At 39.8% G+C, this 23340-nt stretch overlaps 1 protein-coding gene across 1 annotated transcript in view; it reads right to left on the reverse strand.

The window, feature by feature from the left end:
* The window catches only part of CDH20 (cadherin 20), a 208925-nt gene that overhangs the window by 54762 nt on the left and 130823 nt on the right, over positions 1–23340 (reverse strand). Inside the window, exon 2 of the mRNA XM_032602714.1 lies at positions 6357–6752. Within this exon, the coding sequence (XP_032458605.1) occupies positions 6357–6602 (246 nt within the window). The 5' untranslated portion in view covers positions 6603–6752. The remainder of the gene's footprint in view (positions 1–6356; positions 6753–23340) is intronic.

Here is a 23340-nt window from a genome sequence, read left to right on the forward strand (position 1 = left end):
TTGAACATGATTATATCAAAGAGCAAATATAAGTTGATGAATAAGTAAAGTTTCTCCACATTCCGTTCAGTATCCTTAACTTAGTACTGTTTTTGAAGTTCCTTTCCCTGAGAAGTATAGAAAACAGGAGTTCTGGAAAGTGTAGGTCCCAACGTGTACAATAGGAGCAAGTCTAATAAGAAGGAGTCCAGCCTTTCTGTTTAATTTTTTTTTTTAAGAAAAGGACAAGCTAAACATTTAAAAATTGTACAAGTGTTGATACAAATTAAGTTTTGGAATTTCAGAAACTTTATGACAATTCGAGTTGGCTGAGAAGCTGATGAAATAGCTAATAAATAGACCAGTGGCCACCATACTGGAAATACAAAATGACTTCCAGGGGCTCTTGAAATTCTCTGAATTCCGTAGTTTCACTCAGTGGGACTATGCTTGTTTATGTTTCAGGCATCAAAATGGAATTTTACTGCTGGTTATTATTCTTTGTATCAGTGTATCTGTCCTTTTGGTGGGACCAGTTCTTGGCCTCATAACTGAATCACTCAAATCTATACGTGGAAGGTTCTGTTAGGGACATGCTTTTATCTGTCCATCCAGCTATATTTCCTCCCAAATTACTTTGTAACGACTCTCGAAATGAGTCCAGGGGCACTATTTTCATATTAAGCCTAGAAATAAACTCCTGCACCCCTAATTATAGACAATGTATATAGATGGCAAGAACCCTGGAATTCTGTGCTATCTTATAATAGTCCTTCTCTAAGGGGGCAACAGAAAATTAGTTACACTTAGCTACCACCAGCTCTGCTGTTGCTGGGGTAGTTAGCACTTTGCATAGCTCAGTGATGAAGTCCATGAGATACAGTTTATAAAACAGACAGCCAGCGTTAGGGTTAGGCCAGAGAGGCAAGTATATCTGGCCTGAACACTGTCTGTATCAGTTATAAATTGAGTGTCCTTGACAAATTATTTAACACTTATAACTCTCAAGTTCCTCATATTAAAAATGTAGAGGACAATGTTAATTCTTACTGTGAAGGTTTGTTGGGCTCATTAGAGATTAATGTATGTAAAGCACCTAGTACAGTGTCTTTCCCATAATAGGAAAGCTATAAATGGGGCCAATTACCATGATGATATACGTGCATAGAGAGAAGGGTATTAACATGCCCAGCTCTTCTGTACTCCCTTCAAACCTTCAGGAGTGTAGCAGAGACGGCAAAAAAACAACCTGTTGGCCTTTTTGTTATGCATAGCCCAATGGTAGAAGCTGGAGAAGGCTGCCTGAAGCATTGCTGGGACAGTGTTAGTCTGAGGATTAAATGGCACGGACACCAAGAAGACACCTGAAAGTGTATTCACAGCATCCTCAGACAAGGATGGGTTTGCAGGTTGTGCCTGGTTTTGAGCTGAATCTCAAATTGACTCACGGCCAAATCACACAGGCAGCGATTTTGCTGCCTAGAGGAATTCAGCTGTGTCTTATCTACAGAAGGGAAGTAAGAGAACAAAATTGACCGAAAAAATAGCTGTGGATTTTTTTCTACTTAAAGAATTCTATTTAGAATATAAAGTTCTCCCATTTTCTCATTCCATATACAGTAATATTATTTTTTATACAGTTCTTCCATTTCCTCATTCCATAGACAGTATTATTATTTTTTTATCGCAATCCACATCTTGTGTTTATGCAGTTAAAAAGGCAGAGGTGCCTAGCTCTTACTGTGTAGAGTAGAAAGCCATTTTATTTGGACCCAGCCACAAAGAAATGAAAATCCATTCCATCTGGAACTGTGTTCCCAGGCAGAGGAATGGAATTGGGAGGAGGAGGACAGGGATCTAAGGATTAAAAAAAAAAAAAAAGTATATATTTGTGTGTGTTTACATATATATGTCTATATAAATATAAATATACATATAAATACGTGTAGTTTTAAGGCATGTGGCATAGAACTTTCACTTAGGATGAAATAGGTTAATTCAGGGCATGGCAGATTATCCAGGGGAAAAAGAAGGAATAGAAGCTGACGTTAAAGAAAATACCCAGGATTGTTTTGAGGTTCTATTTGTCATCTAAAAAGTTTTGTCCTATGAACCTTAAGAAAGTTAGGCATACTTGTGATCATCATAGGCCAAGTTTAAGTGCTCTGCCTATGGAGGGTACTTAATAAGTAACAGGAGGCTAGAAATTTTTACTGCTGTAGAGAAGGTTCTGGTTCCTCAGGAGCTCCTCGGCTGGCTGATGTCAGTGGAGTCTGGGCTGAACGTTGGATCTGTTATCTTTGTTTTTGTTTGTATTGAGAGAAGAATTGGAGGAACTCTCTAGACTGTGAGTTCCTTGAAGTCAGGAACCACGTGGCTTTCATCTTAGTGTGAGTCCTCACGTGTAGCAAATGCTCAATAAAATTTTATTGAATGAGTGGTGTAGGGTGTAGTAGGGTTAAAGCTTTTAGTGAAGCCACGTTACCTTTGCCTTAAAAGAGCTGGCAAGCACCTTTCAGGTACCTTCTTTGTGTGTGTGTGCTTATGGGCAAGAAAGGGGGAGAGGAGGGGGGAAGGGAGGGGGGAGGACATCCACAGAGAAGCAGGAGGGCCTCCTATGAACAGGAGGAGTACCAGCTATGTAAAGGGCCAGGATCTGCTTACACAGAACTAGTTTCTGGGGACTATACAGTTGACCCTTGAACTACATGGGTTTGAACCACGAGGGTGCACTTATATGTGGATTTTTTCAATAGTATATGCTGCAAACAGTATTACACATGAATCTGGATGCAGAACCACGGATACAGAGTAAACGGTGATTATGGAGGAAGCATGGATATAGAAAGAGGGCCGACTCTAAAGTTAAAAATGTATTTTCCAGGGTGCGGTCGGGTGGTGCCCCTAACCCCCATGTTGCTCAAGGGTCACCTGAAATTGTATCAGTTCAGGACCTAGTCAGGGAACAGAGCCCACACCAGTCATTTTAGCAGAGAGAATTTAATATGAAGGATTGAAAAGGCAGAAAGGGAACATTGAGGTATCATAGGAGAGATAATAACTCCAGGAAACAGCTAGTGTCCCTCTGGCTGGGGGAGCAGAGGGCAGAAGTTGGGGCTCTTGGAATCTGGGCGTTTGGAGGAGGCTGGGCCAGAGACCTCTGAGAAGGGAGCGCTGCCCCGTCAGGCTGGAGCTTCAGGAGTTTAGAAGAGGTGCCCCCCAGCGCCCACCTCCCACGGAACTGAGACTCAGACTTCTGAGAAGGCGACGCCATCCAGTGGTGCTGATATTTCTCAGCGGGTGTGATGAGGCTGGGGCTGGGAGTGTGGAAAGAATCCAGAAACTGGAATCAACTGCTGCAGGTAAAAGGAACAAGTCTCTTCTCCCTCCTCCTGCCTCTGGTTCTCCCTCTAGTGCATTCTACTCTCAGAACCCAGTGGGAGCTGGTTGGAAAAGGAGAAACTGTGGTTTGCAGAGTTCCAGCCCCAGCATCACGAAGTGGAGTACGGAAAGGTGAATACAGAGCTGAGACACTAGCTTAATAACCAGCACAGTACTGTGCATTTAATATTAGGTTTACCAGCCATAGAATACACATTTGGTTGTGAAAATTGAAAAGAAGAGATATTAACAGCTTTTCTCTAAGTCACTCAGCAAATTGGCACTGCAATAAAAATGTGTTTTATGTTTATCCATACTTATTCAGCTAACGCTGACTGAGCACCAGCTCTTTGGAGGAAGGTAAGGAGCTGTTGGAGTGGAGTTGGCAGCATGTGTTATGTACTTATACTAGACAGGTGGATATTCTACTTAACCTAACAATTCTTTAGTCTAAAGATCTTGAGCCAAAGGAGTAGTGAATGATGGGAAGTACATGAAGATCATGAAAAAATGTTAAACACAAGGGTGACTTTCACTCCTTTTGCTGTCTTTCATGGTGCCTCGTATAGTTTCAGGAATGCAGCAAGTGCTTACAGTTTGTGGTTAGACAGCTTCCATGTGGTTGTTAACCTCAGCATGACTTGGGACCACAGGTTCGTGCACAAGCACAAGCTCTCTGCATCCCCCTCTTTGCATATGTCAATATAGTCTAGCTTTAACTCGACCCTGCCTTGTCCCTCGAAAGCCCAGTGTGGATTTTATAAGGCCATACCAATTACAGCTGATAATTGTTACCACACTCCTTTCTGAAATAAGCAAATACTCAGGCCAGCTCTCTAAACAGACATCTTCCAGAGCTCAAGGTGACAAGCTGAAATGCCCCTGGAAAAGAGGGAATGAAAGGTGGTTGGATTCTCTTTCAAAAGAAAGTAAAGGGGAAAAGTGCCTGGGTAAGTGAATACATAATTATCTTCTTCATGTGGAGGTGACATACCCAATTCAGGGTAAAAACTTTCATTGTTTGCTGGAGTGTTGGTTGGACAGGATGACTGTGGAGATGCGGAGGTATCCTGTGTCCTGGGTTGGGGTGTCTATTAGGAAAGGGTGAGCACTAATCATGAGTACTAGAGGGTACTACACAGCTGTGTGCTCCCACCTTCAGGAAACAGGCTTGTTTACAAATTCCTGGTTTCACCGACACCATTGATGCTTCTGTGTATCTTTCAGGGCTAGGTCTAAAGTCATGGCCGTGTGCAGGGCAGTGTAAAAAAAAGCCCATGGCTTCGGTTTCAGATTTCCTGTTGCCTTCTGTGTAACTTTGGGCAAGGAAGGTAACCTCTCTGAGCCTTGTTCCCTACTCTAATTATCAAAAGGTAGTGAATTATACTTACCTTGTAACCTTGTTATGATGGTTAAGTGATCTGCTTTATGAGAATATGACTGACACACGGTACTGTGGTAGCCCAGAAACTTGTCAGATACTCTTGTCTTTCTGCATTTTTGTATGTCCAGTTCTGTGCTGGGTACTCAGTGTTAGGGAAATGTAGGGAAGGCCAGGGATGGCATCTCAGTTTCTATCTTTGGGAGGAGGGAGGAGGGCTCTGAACTGTACAAATACACAATACAATTACCGAATACAAAAACATTTTCTTAAACCTATTTTACCGGTAGCTATGTGTGTCTAGTTGGAAGAAATGTTTTACAAATATCAAGTTGCTAGAGATCTTTGGACTCTGAATAGGTGGGAGATGTATTCATGATGGAAAAGGCTTTTAAGCTGGGGACGGTTTAACGGACGGTTAAAACATAGGGATGACGAATCCACCCAGGGAATGAGTGTGGATAGGGAAGAGACCCAGGGCAAAGCTTACAGGACCACCAGTGGTTGGGGTCAGGCAGAGGGAGAGGACCAGCAAAGAGGCTGAGAAGGAAGGAGGAAAAATGGGATTGTGAAGGTCATGAAGCTGAGAGAAGAATGTGAGTTGAGAAGGAGGGACTGGGCAGCAGTGTCCAAGGCTGCTGTTGGGTGGTTCCATAAAATGAAACCATTGGGTCTGGTGGTGGGGAGGTCCTTAGGAGCATTGAAAAGACAACTTTAGTGCAGAGTGAGGGCGGAAGTCAGATAACTGGGTTGAGAAGTGGGTGGGAGTTGAGGAAAGAGCTTACGTAGACAGCTCTTGAGAAGTTGTGGTTCTCTTATTACGTAGTTCTCCAAAGTCACTCTGGAAGCAGTTGGCGGAGCTGGGTTTTGAACCCACATATGTTTGACTCTGAAACCCACACTCTTAGCCTCTGTGCTAAACAAGTGTTTGTTATTTGAATGAATTATTTATTTCCTAATTAGTTCCTTGTTTCCCATTTTCTCTCATTTGGTTGCTTTTGCAAAGTGGTCTCTGATTAACATCCAAAATAAGTAAACACAGGAGAAAGCCCGGATTAAAAATGAAATGACGACAGATAAATCAAGGGAATTTGAGTATAAAGTTTATAAATATAGACATTGATTGTCTCAAACTATCCTGAAGCACAAGCTAGGATCTTCTGAAATGAATGTTTTATTCTTTTTATTTCCATTAAATTTAGGCCTCAGGCAATACCTGTGGAAATGCTTTGAAAAAAAAAAAGGCAAAAAACCCTCTACTCCTCCCTTTGCATTTCCCAGTTTATTTCTTCCCCATCCTGTTATTCCTGAGTCTGCTGCTGCCTCTGGGGGGACTTGAATGGTTCTTACAGGGTCCAAGGCTTTTCCTGCAAAAATCCAATTCCTAATATTGCCCACTCAGAACAGAGGCAAGAACAAGGAGAGAAATCTTTCCTTTCTGATCGGTATCTGACACAGCAAAAATTAGATTTCAACTAGCTGTCAAGTAACATACGTCTAGTTAAAATTGTTCTCAGGCCTTAGACTATACGAGCTTTCATAGTCAATTCATATTCTTATTCAATGTCAATATTCAATATTCTGATCATTTATCTTTCTCTTTGGCAGTTCTTACCTTGCCGACATACAAAGGGTCAGTTCCAGTGTATTCTTCCAGAACAAAAAATTGGTTCCAAACCCAGCTCCTCTTTGTCCGAGAGTGTGACTGTGGCTTGTCTGACAGGAACGCTTCTAATTTGCCTGGCGGTGTTGGTGTGCCCGAGAGAACAGTGGTTGTAAGGTCCATCAATCCCCAGAAGTACAAGGACATGCCAAGTCCAAGCCAGCTCTTTGCATTGCTCATTCTACCAGAAGTCCACATGGGATTGCCAGGTTTTCAGAAAGTAAAGTTCAGGATGATGATGGCACTGAACTTGAGTATCTTCCAAATAAAAAAGTAATGCAGTTTATTGAACACTTATACTTCCCAAATGAGGTCCTGATTCAAGTCAGTCTACTTGACGTTGACTTCCTGTCAAGTTAAGGAAAACACAGTGTGATGATGTCACATTCTTTCTTGTGGGCTTATAGCAAGTTTTCAAGAAATGTTAGTAAATATTCATTTTTTCTACTCAACAAATTAAAGAGTCATAACACTGCTTTAGAAATGTTTGAGTAATAAATAATATTTTGATAAAAAGAAGACAACTTATGTTGACATAGTCAATCCCAAACCTTTAAATATGGATTTCAGAAAGAAAGAAAACTAGTGAATAAATTTCTTCTCACTGGTAACTAGAGGGCTATGCTGTATTATTGATTGGCTTGAATTAATAGTGTGCTCTTTGAAATATTTATAAGACAGTCTCCTACATTCTTAAAAATAGTATTCATTTCCAGAATTTATAGCTAATAACTAATATTTTCATTAGCCCAACTGCTTTCATTAGAAAACTAAAAGCAAAATCTAACTATTTTTTTTGCCACCCACAATTATACTTTGTCTGCTCCATGTTATTGATAATGTTGGGACTCTTGGACTTCATTTATAAGCAGCCATGGATCACTTCTGACTTTAATCATTCTCTGAGCTCATGGTGGAATTCGAGTTTCACACTCTACTGCTTCAGCTCTGAAGCACTGATAGTGGCTGCTAATGTAACCTTTCTAGGATTTGAAAGGTCAGTTAATCATTATATCATTTACAATAGACTTTAAAGTGCTATTAGTCACATGCTACCCTGGGCACGCTAAGAGAGTCTAGCCAACAATTTTTTTTTCTGAGCTGAAAGACTCATTTAGGCAAAGGGATGCTGACTTCTACCCTAGGGACACTTTTTCATCAAACTTCTTTTGTTGCTATGAGGTCAGATTAGCTGGTGACCTCACTCCTGGGCTATGACCTCATCAACCTTTTCTTCCTTTACTTTGGCTGGATTTAATGAGGTGGCATAGCACTCAAGCCACTCTGTCAAAACAACTAGAATGTCTTCTGTGGGCTTAATACTTTCACTGTTAATGTGGAGAACTGCTCTCATCTTCTCATAACAAATGTGTTTATTTGGGGATTTGAGACCTATGCAACTAAGCAATGCTCCATTTCTACAAGTGGTTTAAAATGAATGCATTGCTGCTAACTCAATTACCACCTTCCACCTGTCATCATCAGAACTCATTTTAGCTTCCTCTCAAATACTATTAAAATGAACAAAAGAATTAAAAAGATATAATCATTTGATACAGTATGCCATTTCATTTCTGTATAAGAAGTCACTTCAGTGAGAGCTGATAAAGAGGAAAAAGCTATAGAATTTCTTTAACAGAATGGGAGGCTGTGCCTCTTATCAGTTAGAGCTCTAAAGGCAGATTGATTGTCAAGTAAAAGCAAGCCACCTGTGCCTTATTTGGGGTGATGTGTTTGTTAATAAAGAACAATGGTTTGCTAGAAGGGGGGTCACCAAGTATTAGCTGTTCCCTTTCTCTTTAGAATGATTGACAGACACCCAGCTCATGTGTCTCTGATCCCTGTCTAAGGGGAGACATTCTGGAAAAAGGAACCTTAACCCCAGAGATGAATTAATGAAAAAGATTGGTGAGAGTTAGCTATGCTGTTTTAGGGACCTAGAAGATGGACTAGAGGGCATTACCAAAAAAAAACAAAAAAAGGTATCGCCAGAATGAATACTGGGATTGGTAAACACAGTGGGAATGTTCCATATGTTGTGAGACACAGACCTATCTGTAGTTTCCCCAAAGTTCACTAGACAAAGGGTCACTAGCTAGTTTGGCTCCTGGTTCTGCGTTCATCACCTCTGACTTGTTCACTTCTATGAATTTTTGTTCCTCATCTGTTAGGCAGTGAATGGTAGTTCTCCCACGTACTTCACGGGATGACCGTGAGGATCTGTTGGGATAACGTAAGTGAAAGTATTCCGTAAATGGCTTAAGGTGTCAACGGACATTTGAACAGCTACATAAGGAGCAATTACCTGGGTCATGTGTAAAAATGATGAAGCTGAGCCTGAAACATCTTGTGGGCACTTTTTGGACCAAAATTCTGAAAGAGCCTAATGTACATATATTAGTTTACAGATCTCTGCATCAATGATAAATACTATTGGGTAGTAAATCTGGCCCAGCCCAATTCTGTAATAACCAAACTTTTTTTTTTTTTTTGTATGAGGAAACATCAAAGGACTATCTCTTCGAAAACTCTGTAGAATAGAGAAAATTCTCTTTTTGGGTCATACTTATCAAAGATAGAACTCAAATATATATACTCTAATGTATTTCCTTTAATGTCTGTGTTTCGTATGTGGACATTTTGTCTAAGCATTATTTTTGATGATTTTCTCTGTCTACTTTTGGCATCTTGTTTTTGGGTTCTAAGTGAGCAGGTGCATGTGTGTGTTGTGTGTGTGGAGGGGGTGCAAATGTCTCCTCTCCTGTTTCCACTGGGTAAATTTTCTGGAAAGAATGAGATTTGAGGAAATTTTGAGGACTTTTAAGACTGTCCCTTGTATTCCCCCATCTCTTACAAACTAGACATGCATTCTTGCCAATTCAAACTTCCTATCTTTACCTATAAGTGTGATCTGAAGAGCTCAGGAAAAAAGAAGGCATTCTATGGAATCTTTGTGATGAATATTTTGTAGGCCGTTCAGTTGCCTCAGCTTTCATCTCGCTTTCCTGCTCACTTTGGCCTCCTGTACACCAGTGCAAAGCCCTCACATTCTTCCCTTTCACGGGACACGTACAAAAGTGGCTTTTGGATGTCTAGGACCTGTGGAGTCCTTGGTGATCCTGTGAAAGCTCTGGTGGTCCATGTGCCCCTTTCACATTCCCCCTGACACACCTGAAACTTCAAAGCCTGACGTGCCTATAAACTCTCTTCTGTGTTAAATAACTTGATAGCTACAGTTGATTAGAAAGCACTTTATTCCTGCTTTCTCATGGCAGAATGCATGGAAAATACCCCCTGCCAAACTTTTCAGGAAGTAAAATCTGGGTCATTCAATAGTTACATTATTCTTTTCACAATTAGAGCTGTTTATACAAGTGAGGGGAAAATCAGTTCTGTCAAAAATACTAACCAGTCTGCAATTATTGTAAATAAAATGGTTCTCATATTCATTTTTTTTCCTATGGGATAAGAATAGCGATGATGTGTTTGAAGGTAGGCTAATTGCTGTTGTTCTTATTAAGGAAGAGGCTAATATATGTATACATGTGTATATAGGTCTGCTTTGGAAGACCACATATGCCACACGAAGACTACATTAGTGGAAATTGACTTCTGTGTTAAATGAGTCTTTTAAAAGTTTTTTACCCCCATCCTGCCTGAAGAAAGTAAACAGCTTGGTAATGAACACAGTAGGAAGAAATTAAAGCTGTACATAAAATGTGCTCTCAGTGAATTGTTTATTTCTTTACTTAGATTTGTTGTGATATTTAAAATGTAGGGGGAAGGGACGGTTACTGCTTTCTCCTTGAAATGAACTGGGCTTTTATGGTCTCCCTCTGATTTCTTTCTTCATTATTCCAGTTTTCCTGAGCTTTCCATGGTCAATGGAAGATGTCATTTGAGCTTTACTGAGTAGTAAAGCTCAAATGACATCTCTACAGAAGGAGAAAGTCAGTCGCCTCTGCTAGTGACTCCCCCTGTGAACAGTGGGGTGTTTTAATTTTCTGTTGTTGACTCACACCTTTACAGAGGTAAATGGAGGCTGTGGTGCTGTGGTTTTAGGCAGCTAAACTTCTTATGCCATCACTTTTACTTTTACTTATAAAAAGAGTTTCAAAAATGTACTTAAAAAGAAAGACAAAACTTTGTGAAGATCCTAGGTATTAAAGTGAGATATGACTGTGTACCTGAGGTGCATCAACATTCAGTCAGAACACAGCTCAGTGCCACAACATTATCTCACCTCCCAATCAAGGGTCTCTCTTGAGAAACATGAATAAACACATTTTACTTCAGAGTCAAATCCTTCAGATTGGAGTATAGAATCCACAGAGAACAGGTGATCCCAGGTATAAATTGGAGTGAAAAATTCATATGCTGATGGTGTTTTTGACTATGTACAGTTCACAAACAACAAGATTCCCATTGTGGAATCCCATGAAGAAAATATTTTCAGTGCTTCTGTAAACAAACTTTCAACATTCCTGGATCTGTATGTGTATGTCTGTGCTACTGACGAAAGCTTACCAGTGGGGCTCTGTTTTGGAAATGGTGTATAGTATGGTTTTGTGTGCTGGGAGATGAGATAGTTCCCTGACCTGAAGTCTTTTTCATTTACTATAGGTGTTCCATCTCACTTTTCAACTGGATAGTCATTAAGTGAGTAGAAGCTCCAATCCTCTTTTGTGGCCATCAACTCACCAGTCTACCCAAAGCTAGCCATCTGTGGAGGTGACCAACTCTCAACAGAACCAGAAGAGGTTGTCCAGGTACCAGATTTCCTGGAGTTGGGCTGTGCTCTCACTTCCTTTCACCTACTCCACACCTTACCTGCCTCATGACACTGCCCCAAACTCCAAAGTTAACCTTTCTGAAATGGGATATATCATAAAATCATTATGTAGATTTAATATGGTCATATTTCCTCTCCCATCCCTCAAAGAAGCTGTTAATAAATTGATGGTGTGTCTAGAATTGAAGAATTATGCTATTACCTTTTTGTTTTTGAAAAAAAATCAAACAGAAGAAGAACAGAATACTTAATTTCCATGAAGAGTTCTTAGAAAAGGTAGTCATCACTCTTGTTTATTCTAATTTTGATTATTTATTATTCTATGGGTTCCTGCTCCTCCAAGTTCCTCAAAAACTGTGGAAACCCTGAGCCTAAAGGTTCAGCTCTTATGGTGTTCATTCAAGCTGTGATCAGTCTCTGAAATCCTCCCTTTCTCACCACTTGTTCTTTTTGCTCTCCTTCTCCTTCCCACCACAAAACTAGTTTAGGAGAGAGGGAGTGCTGTTTTAAGACATTGAAAAATGGAACTGTGGGGTTGATGTGGCTGAGGGGGAGGTATAGGGTAGCTCAAATGAAGATTTTAGGAACAATATATGGTCTTATATAAGGCTAGAGGTGTGTGAGTGTGTGTGTTTCCACATGTGGGTGAGAGGAATATAACAAAAAATGATAGAAAGCTTGAATTTTATGTAATTAAGAGCTGGCTTTGAAAACCTGATCAGTCCCATAATAAAACCTGCTTTGTGTATTCTGTATATACCCTGACCCTCTAGATATAAATTCCCTAGCTTGGGTCATGAATAAAGGAATTTCCACTTTAGAAATCCTTTTGCTAGAGTTCATGCCCAATTCTTTGTTTTTCATTCTCTTTATAATCAATTTTTCCAGTTGAGGGTGTCCTGTCTTTCTTTCCATATCCTCCAAGAATGGCAAATAGATTCTTACTGATCCTTTCACACATACTTAGTATCTAGTAAATGTTTTAATCCTAAAGGAGTCAGGAGGTTTTTGACCTACTTTACCCTTCCTCCAGTTTTCTCTTTTAATCAAGCTAATGAAACTACATTTCAGTCCATGGGCACTTTCTTTGACTACACTTAGACAAGAATGATCAATTTTGATTTTTCAGAGTTGTCTCACATGCTCATTAATTTCTAGTCTTATGCGACATTTATAATTATATTGAATTTGTGCTTGTTTATTACAAAAAAGCATGTGTTTTAAATGTAATTCTTTGGCTAAAATTCTTCTTTGATAAGAAGTTACATGTACACCTGAAACTATCACAGCGTTGTTAATCAACTATACTTCAATACAAAATAAAAAGTTAAAAAAAAAAAGAAGTTAGACATAATCACTACTCAGCGTTTTCTCTTATAGCTTTGACTTTGTACAGAACTTTAGGCAGGTAGGACAATTCTGTAGTCTTCCCTGGACCATAAAGATTAATCCACAGGAGGAAGAATTTGGGGGAACAAGTTAAGTTTGCTATCTGAAATTAAGGCAATTTATTAATTTGATAAATACTTGAGCATCAAATATGTTTAATCAAAGAACGGTTCGTGAAGCCATACAAAACTTCGTTTCAATTTTAGCCCTACCACTTCTCATCTGTGCGCTCTTGAGCAAGTGACTTAAGCTCTTTCAATCTCATTTCACCATCTAGAAACTGGAGATAATTATAGACTGTCATGGGGTGATGGTCAGAATTAAGGGAGAAAATATATATGAAGCTCTTAGCACGGTGTTAGCTCTTAGCAGGGTGTAAAGCCCTGCGCTTGAAACATAGTGAGTAGGTGCTTCCCTGCTTCAAGGCGTTTGCAGTTTAGTGGGGCAGATACTACCATTAATCCGAGCGTGGAAATAGTAGTAGGAGTAGGCTCAGGCATAGCACCCTTACTAGCAGTGGTGACGATCGTGCTGGAGCAGCAGCGGGAGTGACGGGAGCAATCACAGCAGAAGAACTAGCATATGGAGTGTTTACTCCGCGCCAGGCTGTGTTAAGTAACATACATTTTCTGTGTCATTTAATCTTTACAAGAATTCCATGGAAGGGTATTCTTTTCCCATTTTACAAAGAAACGAATACTGGTGTGCTGGGATCAGCTCTTTCCGGCTATCACTAAAGCCGGTTTGCACGTATCTTTCCAACTCCTTGAAATCAACCATGGTATGAATATTTGCACCACAGCCATTGACAAATGCCACATAGCGAGTCATGGGATGAACTGGAATTCTTCCTCAGGAGTGACTCTGTAGCACGTGCTTTGTACATGACTAACTATAACATGGGTCTGTTTGTGATAAGGGCCCTAAGACCCATAAAAACAAAATGCTACACCAGGTCGGAAGAGGGAGAAATGATTTCTATCAGCGAGGAAAATGTTTAAGGTAGCATATGAACTTGGCCTTGCAGGATAGAAAGGAGGGCATCCAAGTGAAAGAAAATGCAAGTGCAGAGATGTGGATGCAGGATGGAAAGGGCCTGTCTGGGGGAGAAAAATAATTTAATTTGCTTAGAGAATGAGGTCGATTCGGGAGGGTAATGAGAGGTAAGACAGGAAATACAGGCAAAACCCAGTAGCTAGGAGCTTTGAATATTGCTGGACTGGAGTGTTTGGTATATATCTATTTAATTGTCCATAGTGAGCAATTAAAGGGTTTTAAGCATGTCAGTGTACTTGTTCAAATCTCTGTTTAGCTGTGTTGCTGGAGGGGAGTGGAGAGGGATGAGGGACTCAGTTGAGAGTCCAGGGAAGCTGGTAAGGAGACCTTCAACCAGGGATGGGGGTGGAGAAGGTCGGTGAGACATCTGAACTCCTGAGGCAGAGTCCCAACACTTGCAAACTGACTAGATATGAAAGAAGTTGGGCGCGGGAAAAAAACGACAAGGAAACTTCCATGCTTAGGTGATGGCAGGAAGTTGAGAGGAGGCATTAGTTAGAGGCAAGGTAATAAATTTGATTTTAGACTTAGGGATAAAAAATTCATTCTTCTATGCCTGATTATTTAAAGAGGCAAGAACTTCCCTTCTCTTTTTAGTCCAAAACTTCAAAGCAGCTTTGGGCATAAAGAATGTGAGCTCCTGCCTCTCCCTTGGAGCAATTATCGCCACTCCCCAAGCCCGCATGCTGAATCCAGGCTCCCCGGATGAGTTGGGGGGGGGGGGCGGGCTGGGGGCTGGGCCTGCTGTAAGTGGCTTCCTGAGGCCGACTTGAACTTCACCTTAACTAGCGACTTTTTTGACCTGTCAGTCCCCACATGTTATTCCTTTTACACAATACTGGCTCTCATATTGGAGTCGTGGGTATTTTATCTTTCATTCTTCTAATGCATAAAGGATGAACACAAAGATGACAACTGGATAATCTGTTAAAGGAAAAGAGAAACCCCTGGAAAACAAAACAAAACGAAGCAAAAGTCTCATTGATATTTATTATTTATTCTGTTAAAGGAAAAGAGAAACTTGTCTTCTAGTACATGCTTTCAGAAACAAAATCTCTCTTTGAAGGAATGGTGCATAATTGGAATCAGGACACCTTGGTAAGACTCTTTCCAGCTCTGCCATTCGATATGTGGCACATGGGTGTCTCCTTAACCTTTCTGAGTCTCAAATATGAGGATGATAATCTTATTTAAAGGAGTATCGCAGATTATCATACCTATCGCTATAGATTAAGTTCTGTTTTTTTTATCTGTTTTACTTCCTATATGTTTCCCTTTTTGTCTATCTTTTACTCAAAGCACCCTGTGCATTTCCTGTCTTGGCTTTACATTATTCAGTATTGTAATTATTTACTTGTCTCTCTCTTCCCCATACTGTCAGCTCCTTGAAGACCCAGAGAATGTCTTTTATCCATGTATCCTTGATACCCAGTGTACTATTTGGCACATACTAGGTGCTTAATAAACATTAACTGAGTGCAAATGTATTTTTAAGCTATAAAAAGTATTTTACAGCTTGATATTATTCTTTCTAGGTCTTCAGGCTTTTATTTTGAGTTAATATTTTTCCATGCTGATTTTAATATCTATTCTTACCAGTGGTGTATTAAGTGGTGTGTAATTAGTATAAAGGCAACAGAAGTCAAGGAAACAGTGAGATTTTACAAATGATATTTTTGGACACCAAATGTAATAAACCTTTCCATGTCATAAGTGCTGTAGACACCAAATGTAATAAACCTTTCCATGTCATAAGTGCTGTAGACCTTGGCATCACTTGTTGTAATGTAAAGAATCCTTTGTAGAGATGCTTGGAAACCTTATGAGGGAATTGGGATTTGAAAAATTACAGTGGCCTAAAATTATGTAATATTTTTTAGTTGTTTACTTAAAGGGATAGGACCATGAAGTTATCTCTGGTGGTTTAGCTTTTTACTTCCTTAATTTCGGGGGGGGGGGGGAAGGGGCTGATATGCGGTCTTTTTTCTCTAATTCTTTTCAGGGTCAACTTCCACCTGTTCCTTCACCGTTCCCCATCCGCTCTTCATTCATTGAAGAGTCAAATGGGAAAAAATAAACCTTGAAAGTTAGTAGAACGCACAGAAAAACAAAACAAAAGATACTAAGAGAAGATGTAGGTGAATATTGTTTTTACAATACCTTCCCCAAGTATTATCAAAGGTAGTGAAGGAAAATGTTGATAGGTTGAACTAAATAATTGTTAGAAATTGTTATATTTTTATGTATAAATATTAGGCAGCATGAGTGAGAAAACAAAGGCTTATTATCCTTAGCAAATTAAGGAATCTTCATGTTCAGTGTTAAAAATGAGTTATTCCAATAGAATATTATCAAATGACAATAAGAGAAATTCATAAAAGAGGAAATAACATGACCTGTAATATATGATAAACATTTTACTTTCACAATTAGCTGAAGAATACAAGCCATTTTCAACCGATTAAGTTGAAAAACATTAAAAAATAAGCTGGCAATGTTTCTGAGAATGTGGGGAACTGCACATTCTCGTATACTTCAGACAGGATTGTAGGCTGACAACAGTTTTCTTGAAAGCAATTTTGCAATGTGTCATGTCTTTAAAATGAATGTGCAATTGATCCTAAGGAAAGAATTATTATATATATTTTATTTGAATTTAAATGCATTTATATTTATTATAGTATTTTTATTATAGCAAAAACTAGACTAATCTTGATTTCCAACAACATGATTTAAAAAATTATGATATCCCATGCAAAGGGACACTATGTAACTCTGACTTTGAAAGAAGATCAAGAATTGGTTTAAAAGCTGTCCTGAAAAACACCATTTATTATCAACTTCTTAACACATGTTGCCACACACCCTTCAATTGGAGAAACAAAATTTAGCCACTTCACAGTTTTCTCAGAAAGGAAGAAATCTACTCTAGAAATACCTCAAATGAACTAATACAGTAAGTCAAGTTATGTTAGAATTAGCTGATCCTAGGCTGATGCTTTCCACTATCTATAGATCTCAATGAACTTTTGAGAAGGTAATTGTAGAAAGCATTGTCCCTAAGCCTGAGATTCAATATTCTCTTCTCCACCTTGGTACCACTTGTATCTTGGATCTCCCCAACAGACCATGACCGGCTGGGCATACACATATGATAAGAGTGGTTATTTGATCTGTAGGTTGCAGCAGCAACCTGTCTCTAATTATATAATAGTAATACAATCATGGGGCAGAGATTGGTTAAGTGTCCTCCTTTTTCTGGGCTATTTTTATTCCCTGATTGCTCTTCAGTAGTGTTCTGTAGCTCAGTAACTGGAATCACCTTTCAAGCAAGTGTGTGAGGTGGTCTTCATTTGGACTCTGAACAGAGTCCCCCTGCCTCCCGAAAGTCTAGTCCCATTAGCCTCTGTTAGGATTGTTGAATATATACCTGAGTTTGTATTTTTCTTTATGGAGTTCTACCATGTCAACAAGTGATGTATAAAAAAAGATTCCCAAATGGCCCAAGACAAACTGGTCTAAAACTAGGTCCTTCCAAGCAAAGTCGGGTCATCCTGAAGTGACTAGCATTCTCAGGAGGGAGAATTGTTTTGCATCCAGGATCTTCTCAGTCCCTTCAGGCTCATCAGAATCCAGTCTAGTTTTGGCATGAAGGTCATTAGCTAGCTAGGCTCAGACCTGGATCAAGAGGCACAAATGTCTCATTCAGTGAGGAAAGGGGGAATCCGATTCTCTGATCTTCAATCATCTGACGTTGGACTGGATTATTTTGGCACTACTTCCTGATTTCTGGCTAGCTATTGCTATGAAACAAATCACCTCAAAACGGGGTAGTTTAAAACAGCATTTTATTAGCTTTTGTGGTTTCTGTGGGTCAGGACTTTGGATGTGTGTTGGCTGGGTTGGTCTGGCGTGGCGTTTCTCAGGCCAGGGCTCCCACATGGGTGCTACTGCTCCCATTCTTAAAGGAGAAGCCACTTCCCCTTTCATGACCCAGCCTCGAAATCCTCTCAGCTTCACTTCTGCTGCATTCTGTTGGTTACGAGCCACTAGCAAGTCCACACACACAAAGGGAAGGGAATTAGACTCCACCTCTTAATGGGGGAGCGGCAAAGCTCCAGAAGAGCCCGTGGGATGGGAGCTATTATTGTGGCCGTTTTTAGGAAATGCAATCTGCTACACCTGGATTGTCATTAGGCCATTCAGGGCCATTGAGTTCAGAGTGGGAGAACTTTTGTAATCTCAGAATAGCAAAGGCAAGTTTTTGTATTTAGAAGGGGATTGGTGGTGGTGGGGATAATTATTCTTTGGTTTAAAAAACATATATAGAACATATTCTGTCCAAATGACCTAATTTCCATTTAGGAATGGAATATGTTGTACAGAGATGGGTGCATCTAAAGGAGGGAGCTCTATGTGAGCTGTACATACAAAACGTTTGATTATGTCTTACCCAGGCATAACAGATGAAAAGGTATGGTTCTGACTGTTCAGTACTGAGTGTCTGGAGAATTGTTATCAGTGGATCATTCTGAACTTTAGTGCATTGACAAGTGCTATTATATAGGAGTAAGTTCTGTATCAAGTGTTTAATATTCATTCATAATTTAAGGATATCTAAAGTCATGGTCACTGAGTACTGAGATTTTACCGAAGTGAACAAGTGAAAATGATGGTAATAAAGGATGTGGCTTGGCTTTCAACACGTGGCTCTTTTGGAGAGGTGTTAGAATATAAACAGAGCAATGATGAATACAATAAAATCTAGTAACATCTGGAAATGAGAACTCTTGAACAAACATAAGATTGGTGGGTCTGGGCTTCCCTGGTGGTGCAGTGGTTGAGAGTCCGCCTGCCGATGCAGGGGACATGGGTTTGTGCCCCGGTCCAGGAAGATCCCACATGCCGCGGAGTGGCTAGGCCCGTGAGTCATGGCCACTGAGCCTGAGCATCTGGAGCCTGTGCTCCGCAACGGGAGAGGCCACAACAGTGAGAGGCCCACGTACCGCAAAAAAAAAAAAAAAAGATTGGTGGGTCATTGTAGGTATTTCCTCCCAGTATGACTCCTAACTTTTTTCTTTGTTGAGTCTGTTCTGTTTTTTTCTAACCTGGAGAACGAATGGCACTTCTAGCTATCCAAGTAGAAACTCAGAAGTCAGATTCCTTCTGTCCCCAACCCCCCATACCTGGTTACTTAGACCTGTCAAATTCTACCAATTCTACCTTCTAAGTCTTTCTCAAATCCATCTTTCTGCTCCATTCCTGCTGTACTTGCCATAATTCTAGTGTTTTAAATTTCATATTTTCACCACTGTGGCAGCCTCATAACTGGTGTCCCTGTTCTAATCTGTTCTCTTATCAGCCAGAGGGATCTTACCAGGCCACTCACCTGTTAAAAGGTCTCTGATAGGTCCTCATTTCTTAACTGAACTCCTTGACAGGCACTTAAGGACCTACATGATCTGACTCCTACTACCATTCTAGGCTCATCTCCTGTCCCTGCTCCCCTCACTTTTTTGTCCATCAAAATAAACTACAGACTGTATGTTTGTTTGAACACTGTCATGCTTCTGCTCAGACATGAATGCCTTTCCCAGGCCCTTCCTTGCTTAGCAATCTCTCTTCCAGGGAGCATTTATTAATTACCAGACCTGCCTTTTGTGCCCTCATGCCACTCTGTCCATTCTGCCAGCACAGCCCCCATGGTCTGCTTTCCCCCCTAGCCTGTGAATTCTCTGAGGGTAGTGACTGTCACTTCTGTATCTTCAGAATTAGCAGTGTCGGCACCAAACAGGAATATAATAAAACATGGAATAGAATTAAATAAAAAGTGAACAACGATTCAGCAATATAACATTCTCATTTCAAAAAGAATCTTGGCACTTGTATGGCAATATTAACAGAGTAGGATCCCCAGGAACCACCAGGTGGGACTGGGATCTTCCCCAGAGCTTTGTCAGTTTCCAAGAGCTACAACCCAAAGAGGATTGGGGAGTGAGATGGGAGCTTGAAGCAGGTACAGAGGAGTCATCAAGACCCTAAAGATGAAACCTACAGTATCCGAGGAAAGAAATCTTTAAGGCTGGAGGAGGAAAAGCCACGGTTCAGCTCGATAACGATATCCAAATTTTAAAAATTCATCTTCACTGAAGATAGGCATCTCCTAGAAATCAGGAGCAGGGAGCATGGCCTGAGTAGCAGAAGAGATTTAAACAAAGACAGAGTTTTTCTGACAGTGAAGTTTAAACTGGGACAGTGTTTATGGAGATTAAGAAATCTGCCCTTTTTTGGGTGGGGGGCAGTGGGGAGCAGATAGGGGCAGGAGACTGCAGGGGAGAAGTTTCCCACTGACTTAAGTTTAGGTCTGCCGAAAGTTGGGGATGGAATCGAAGGGCCATAAAGTCTTTTACAAGTCCTTTAAGTCAATGATATTTTCAAATGCTGACTTTACATCATAGTAAGAACATTTCACTCATTTTTGCGTAGGAGAAATGTTGAATTTATAAGCATACCGTGAAAAGAATTTGTGGTCCTTCTCTAGAGAGCAATCAATCGATAATGATGCTTGATTCTAGCTATTTCTCCTTTTACTTGCTCTAAAATATCAGTAAAGAAAAGAATTTTTAAAAATGACCTGCTGATTGATCTCAGGCAACATTTGTGGCAAGATAGGATTGTTAGCTCTTCTGTCTGGAGAAATTGTGTGCCTCCTTTGCTTTTATGCTGACACTCTCCCCCCTTTCTGATATTTAAATACCATATAGGAGTGCCACAAAGATGTTCAGATGTTACCAGTGGAAACTGCATTAGCAGTTAAAATTCCTGTATATTCTTTTTCTATGTCAGTAAAGGAATTGGGTTTCTTTGGAATGGAAAATGCTCTTATGTATCTTTGTAAAATTTAATTTATTATTTTTCTCCTATAATCCCTTTCGTCTTTCCTATACAGTAGAGAATCATTGAAAGAAACCCATATAAACTCTACAAGTTTTTGTTCTTACACTTTAAGGCTAAGAATAGTTTAACGGGAAACAATGCATATGCTTTAATCCATGTTAAGGAAGCAGATTTTGCAAATGTTTTTCTTCAAAGTACTAAAAGTAAATGAAAGCTAAAGATAGAGAGTAGCAAGAAAGCCTTATTAATGGGAAACTCATTCTGATAAATCAAACTGATTCCAATCTTAATAGTCGATTTAAATAATGGAATTTGTTAATAGCATCAAATTAGGATTAAAGAAAGAGATAAAAATCTATTTCCACAAGTTGTTTCAAAGCAAGGCATTCACTGGCTGATGCCATATTTTATCAATCTGATTATACAAAGTAAAGCATGCCCTGCAATAAAGTCCTGGGAGATGTGTTTAACCAGATGCCTTTGATATTATTTGAGCAAAAGCTACTTTGGATTCAAAAGACTCAAAGAGAAAAATCTTTAGCTCCTGCAATCAACCTTAATCCATTGTGGACGCTTGTGCTCTGTATACACCCCATCCTAACCTACTCCCAAACATAAGCATGAGCTGACTGGCTGTGATTTCAGATTTGTCTTTTCAGAAGTCATGAACAGAAATTTGTTTTGCTTAGTAACCATGTTCCACACATAGTGTTCATTTCTAAGCTTATCAGAAATCAAGTCAAGATAAAGGTTTTCTGTTGGCAGGAATTTTAGTGGACACAAGTGACTACAAGTAACAGCCACCCAATAATAATTTAGAATTACCGTCTTAGCTAGCTTTGTTTGGCTCCCACAGGAGCTAAATCTACACATTCATTTCCCAAGACAATCTTTCTATGCCACAGACCAATTTTAAACCAAATTTTGTGACGATATGTCATAGAAATAACAGCCCACATGAAAAGTTTTATAACTTACTTTTCTCCTTCATCCACGGAGTGCACTATTTTTGCATTTTCCTGAGCTTGTCACTTTAGTTGTGGAGTTCACTTCATGCTGCCAGCTCCCACTGTATGTCAGAACAACTTAAAGTGGTCCTCCCTTTGCCAGTTTGAAATTGGTCATTAAATTATAATCCGCTCTAAAGGAGGCCATCGGATGTAGGGAATTTAGTCCAGTAACTTTGAGGGGAGAAGGCTACACATGGCTAGGGCTTTTCATCCCCCTCTGCCAGTGCCACAGGGTCTGAGTCCATCTCTGGGGGGAGATAAGACCAGCCAGCTACCAAATTGCTGATGCAACCCAAAGCTACTTGGGAAGGGAGTGAGAACAAAAGGCGTCACTTATGTTAGGTGATTAGCGGCAAATGATGTATGGGGGTGGGAGAGAGTCTGGCGTTTACAAGAAAGGGGGGCTGGCAGTTTCCCTTGTCTAGATGGGGGAAGGACAAAGAATGCTCTCCCTGAATATTTGAGGCCCTGGGGGATTTCTTAACAGAATCAAACGGCAAAAGACTGTTAGCAGCCTTGAACAGTAAGAGCTAAAGTTCTTTGGACATGTTGGCCTCACAGACAGCTGAAAATATCTGGTGGCAAATACCTATTAGCTACTTATGTATTTCAGAAACAGAAGATAATTGGAAGGCTAACAAATTGCACGTCTTTTCCACTTACCATTGCTTAGTGTTTCCAGTAAGTAAATGCAGTATCTCAGCTGAGCTGCTCTTTCAAATTATTGTTAATTAAATAATACTCCCTAGGAAATCTGTCATTACCGGTAGCCAGGAATGGGTTTGTTGAGTTTGCCTGAGGCTGTTAATGCTCTAACAATCGGGCTCTTAATTGCCATGAGAGGTCATTTCATTGGGGATTGTAGTTCACTTTTCCCAACAATTTTATGGTATATTTTATATCTTAACCTTTTCTTTTGGGTTTCTTTGTCTGGAGTTCCATAAGGCCAGAGGGATCATTCTCTAATGATTCATCCATTGAATTAGCCATCCTTCGTAATGGAAAAAGTGCCTGTTGTTATTGAATCTGTAATTTTTACCCTTGTCTTCCATTATGAGTAAAGAGAAGCAACTAATAACAGATTTTAAAATTAGCTTGATTTTCTCCTGTTCATTTCATTACTTATTCTTTGAGTTGTGTGACTTGCTGGAGAAATGATTTCTGGTATGTCATAGACGTAACTCTGACATTATTGCTTGTCAACTTTTCCTAGTAGACAGGAGTGTTGGACGGTAGAACAATTATCATTTGATATAGTCGAAAAGGGAAAAGATGAGGGCTTTTGGCCCCAGAGAGGAACATGTGCCATGGCCCAGAACTTAAAGTGACCTTATCTTCAAACATTTTCCTTCTATCCATGAGCAGAGAATAAGGACAAATATTAAGAAAAAGTCACTTTTTTTTTCAGTGTTATAAAAGCCTCCATATGCCATTTCAAATAGAAGTGCCATTTCAGCCTTTTCTTAAATGACCTCTTTTTCATCATAATGTAATATATTTTTTCACCTTTTGACTGGTACTTTGGTTTTTTAGTAAAGTTACATACTTGTTTCAGAAAAATTACGCTTTAGAATGCATCTTGGTGGTGTTTCATCTTAAGAGTTTCATTTGGTCGAATTAATGTGCACGTGTCCCTTAGTGAAGGGAAGAGAGAGAGAGAGGAAGTAGAAGATAGAAGAGTCCAACCTCCAAGCATAACTTTCTTCAGTTTCATATTTCAGTATCATTATAGTAACCTTTGTCTGTAATAAAAGTGTAATTTAGCTGGATAGCAGTAAAACATATGTATCTA

The sequence above is a fragment of the Phocoena sinus genome, chromosome 14, assembly GCF_008692025.1.
Source record: "Phocoena sinus isolate mPhoSin1 chromosome 14, mPhoSin1.pri, whole genome shotgun sequence".
In the NCBI taxonomy this organism is placed as follows: domain Eukaryota; kingdom Metazoa; phylum Chordata; class Mammalia; order Artiodactyla; family Phocoenidae; genus Phocoena; species Phocoena sinus.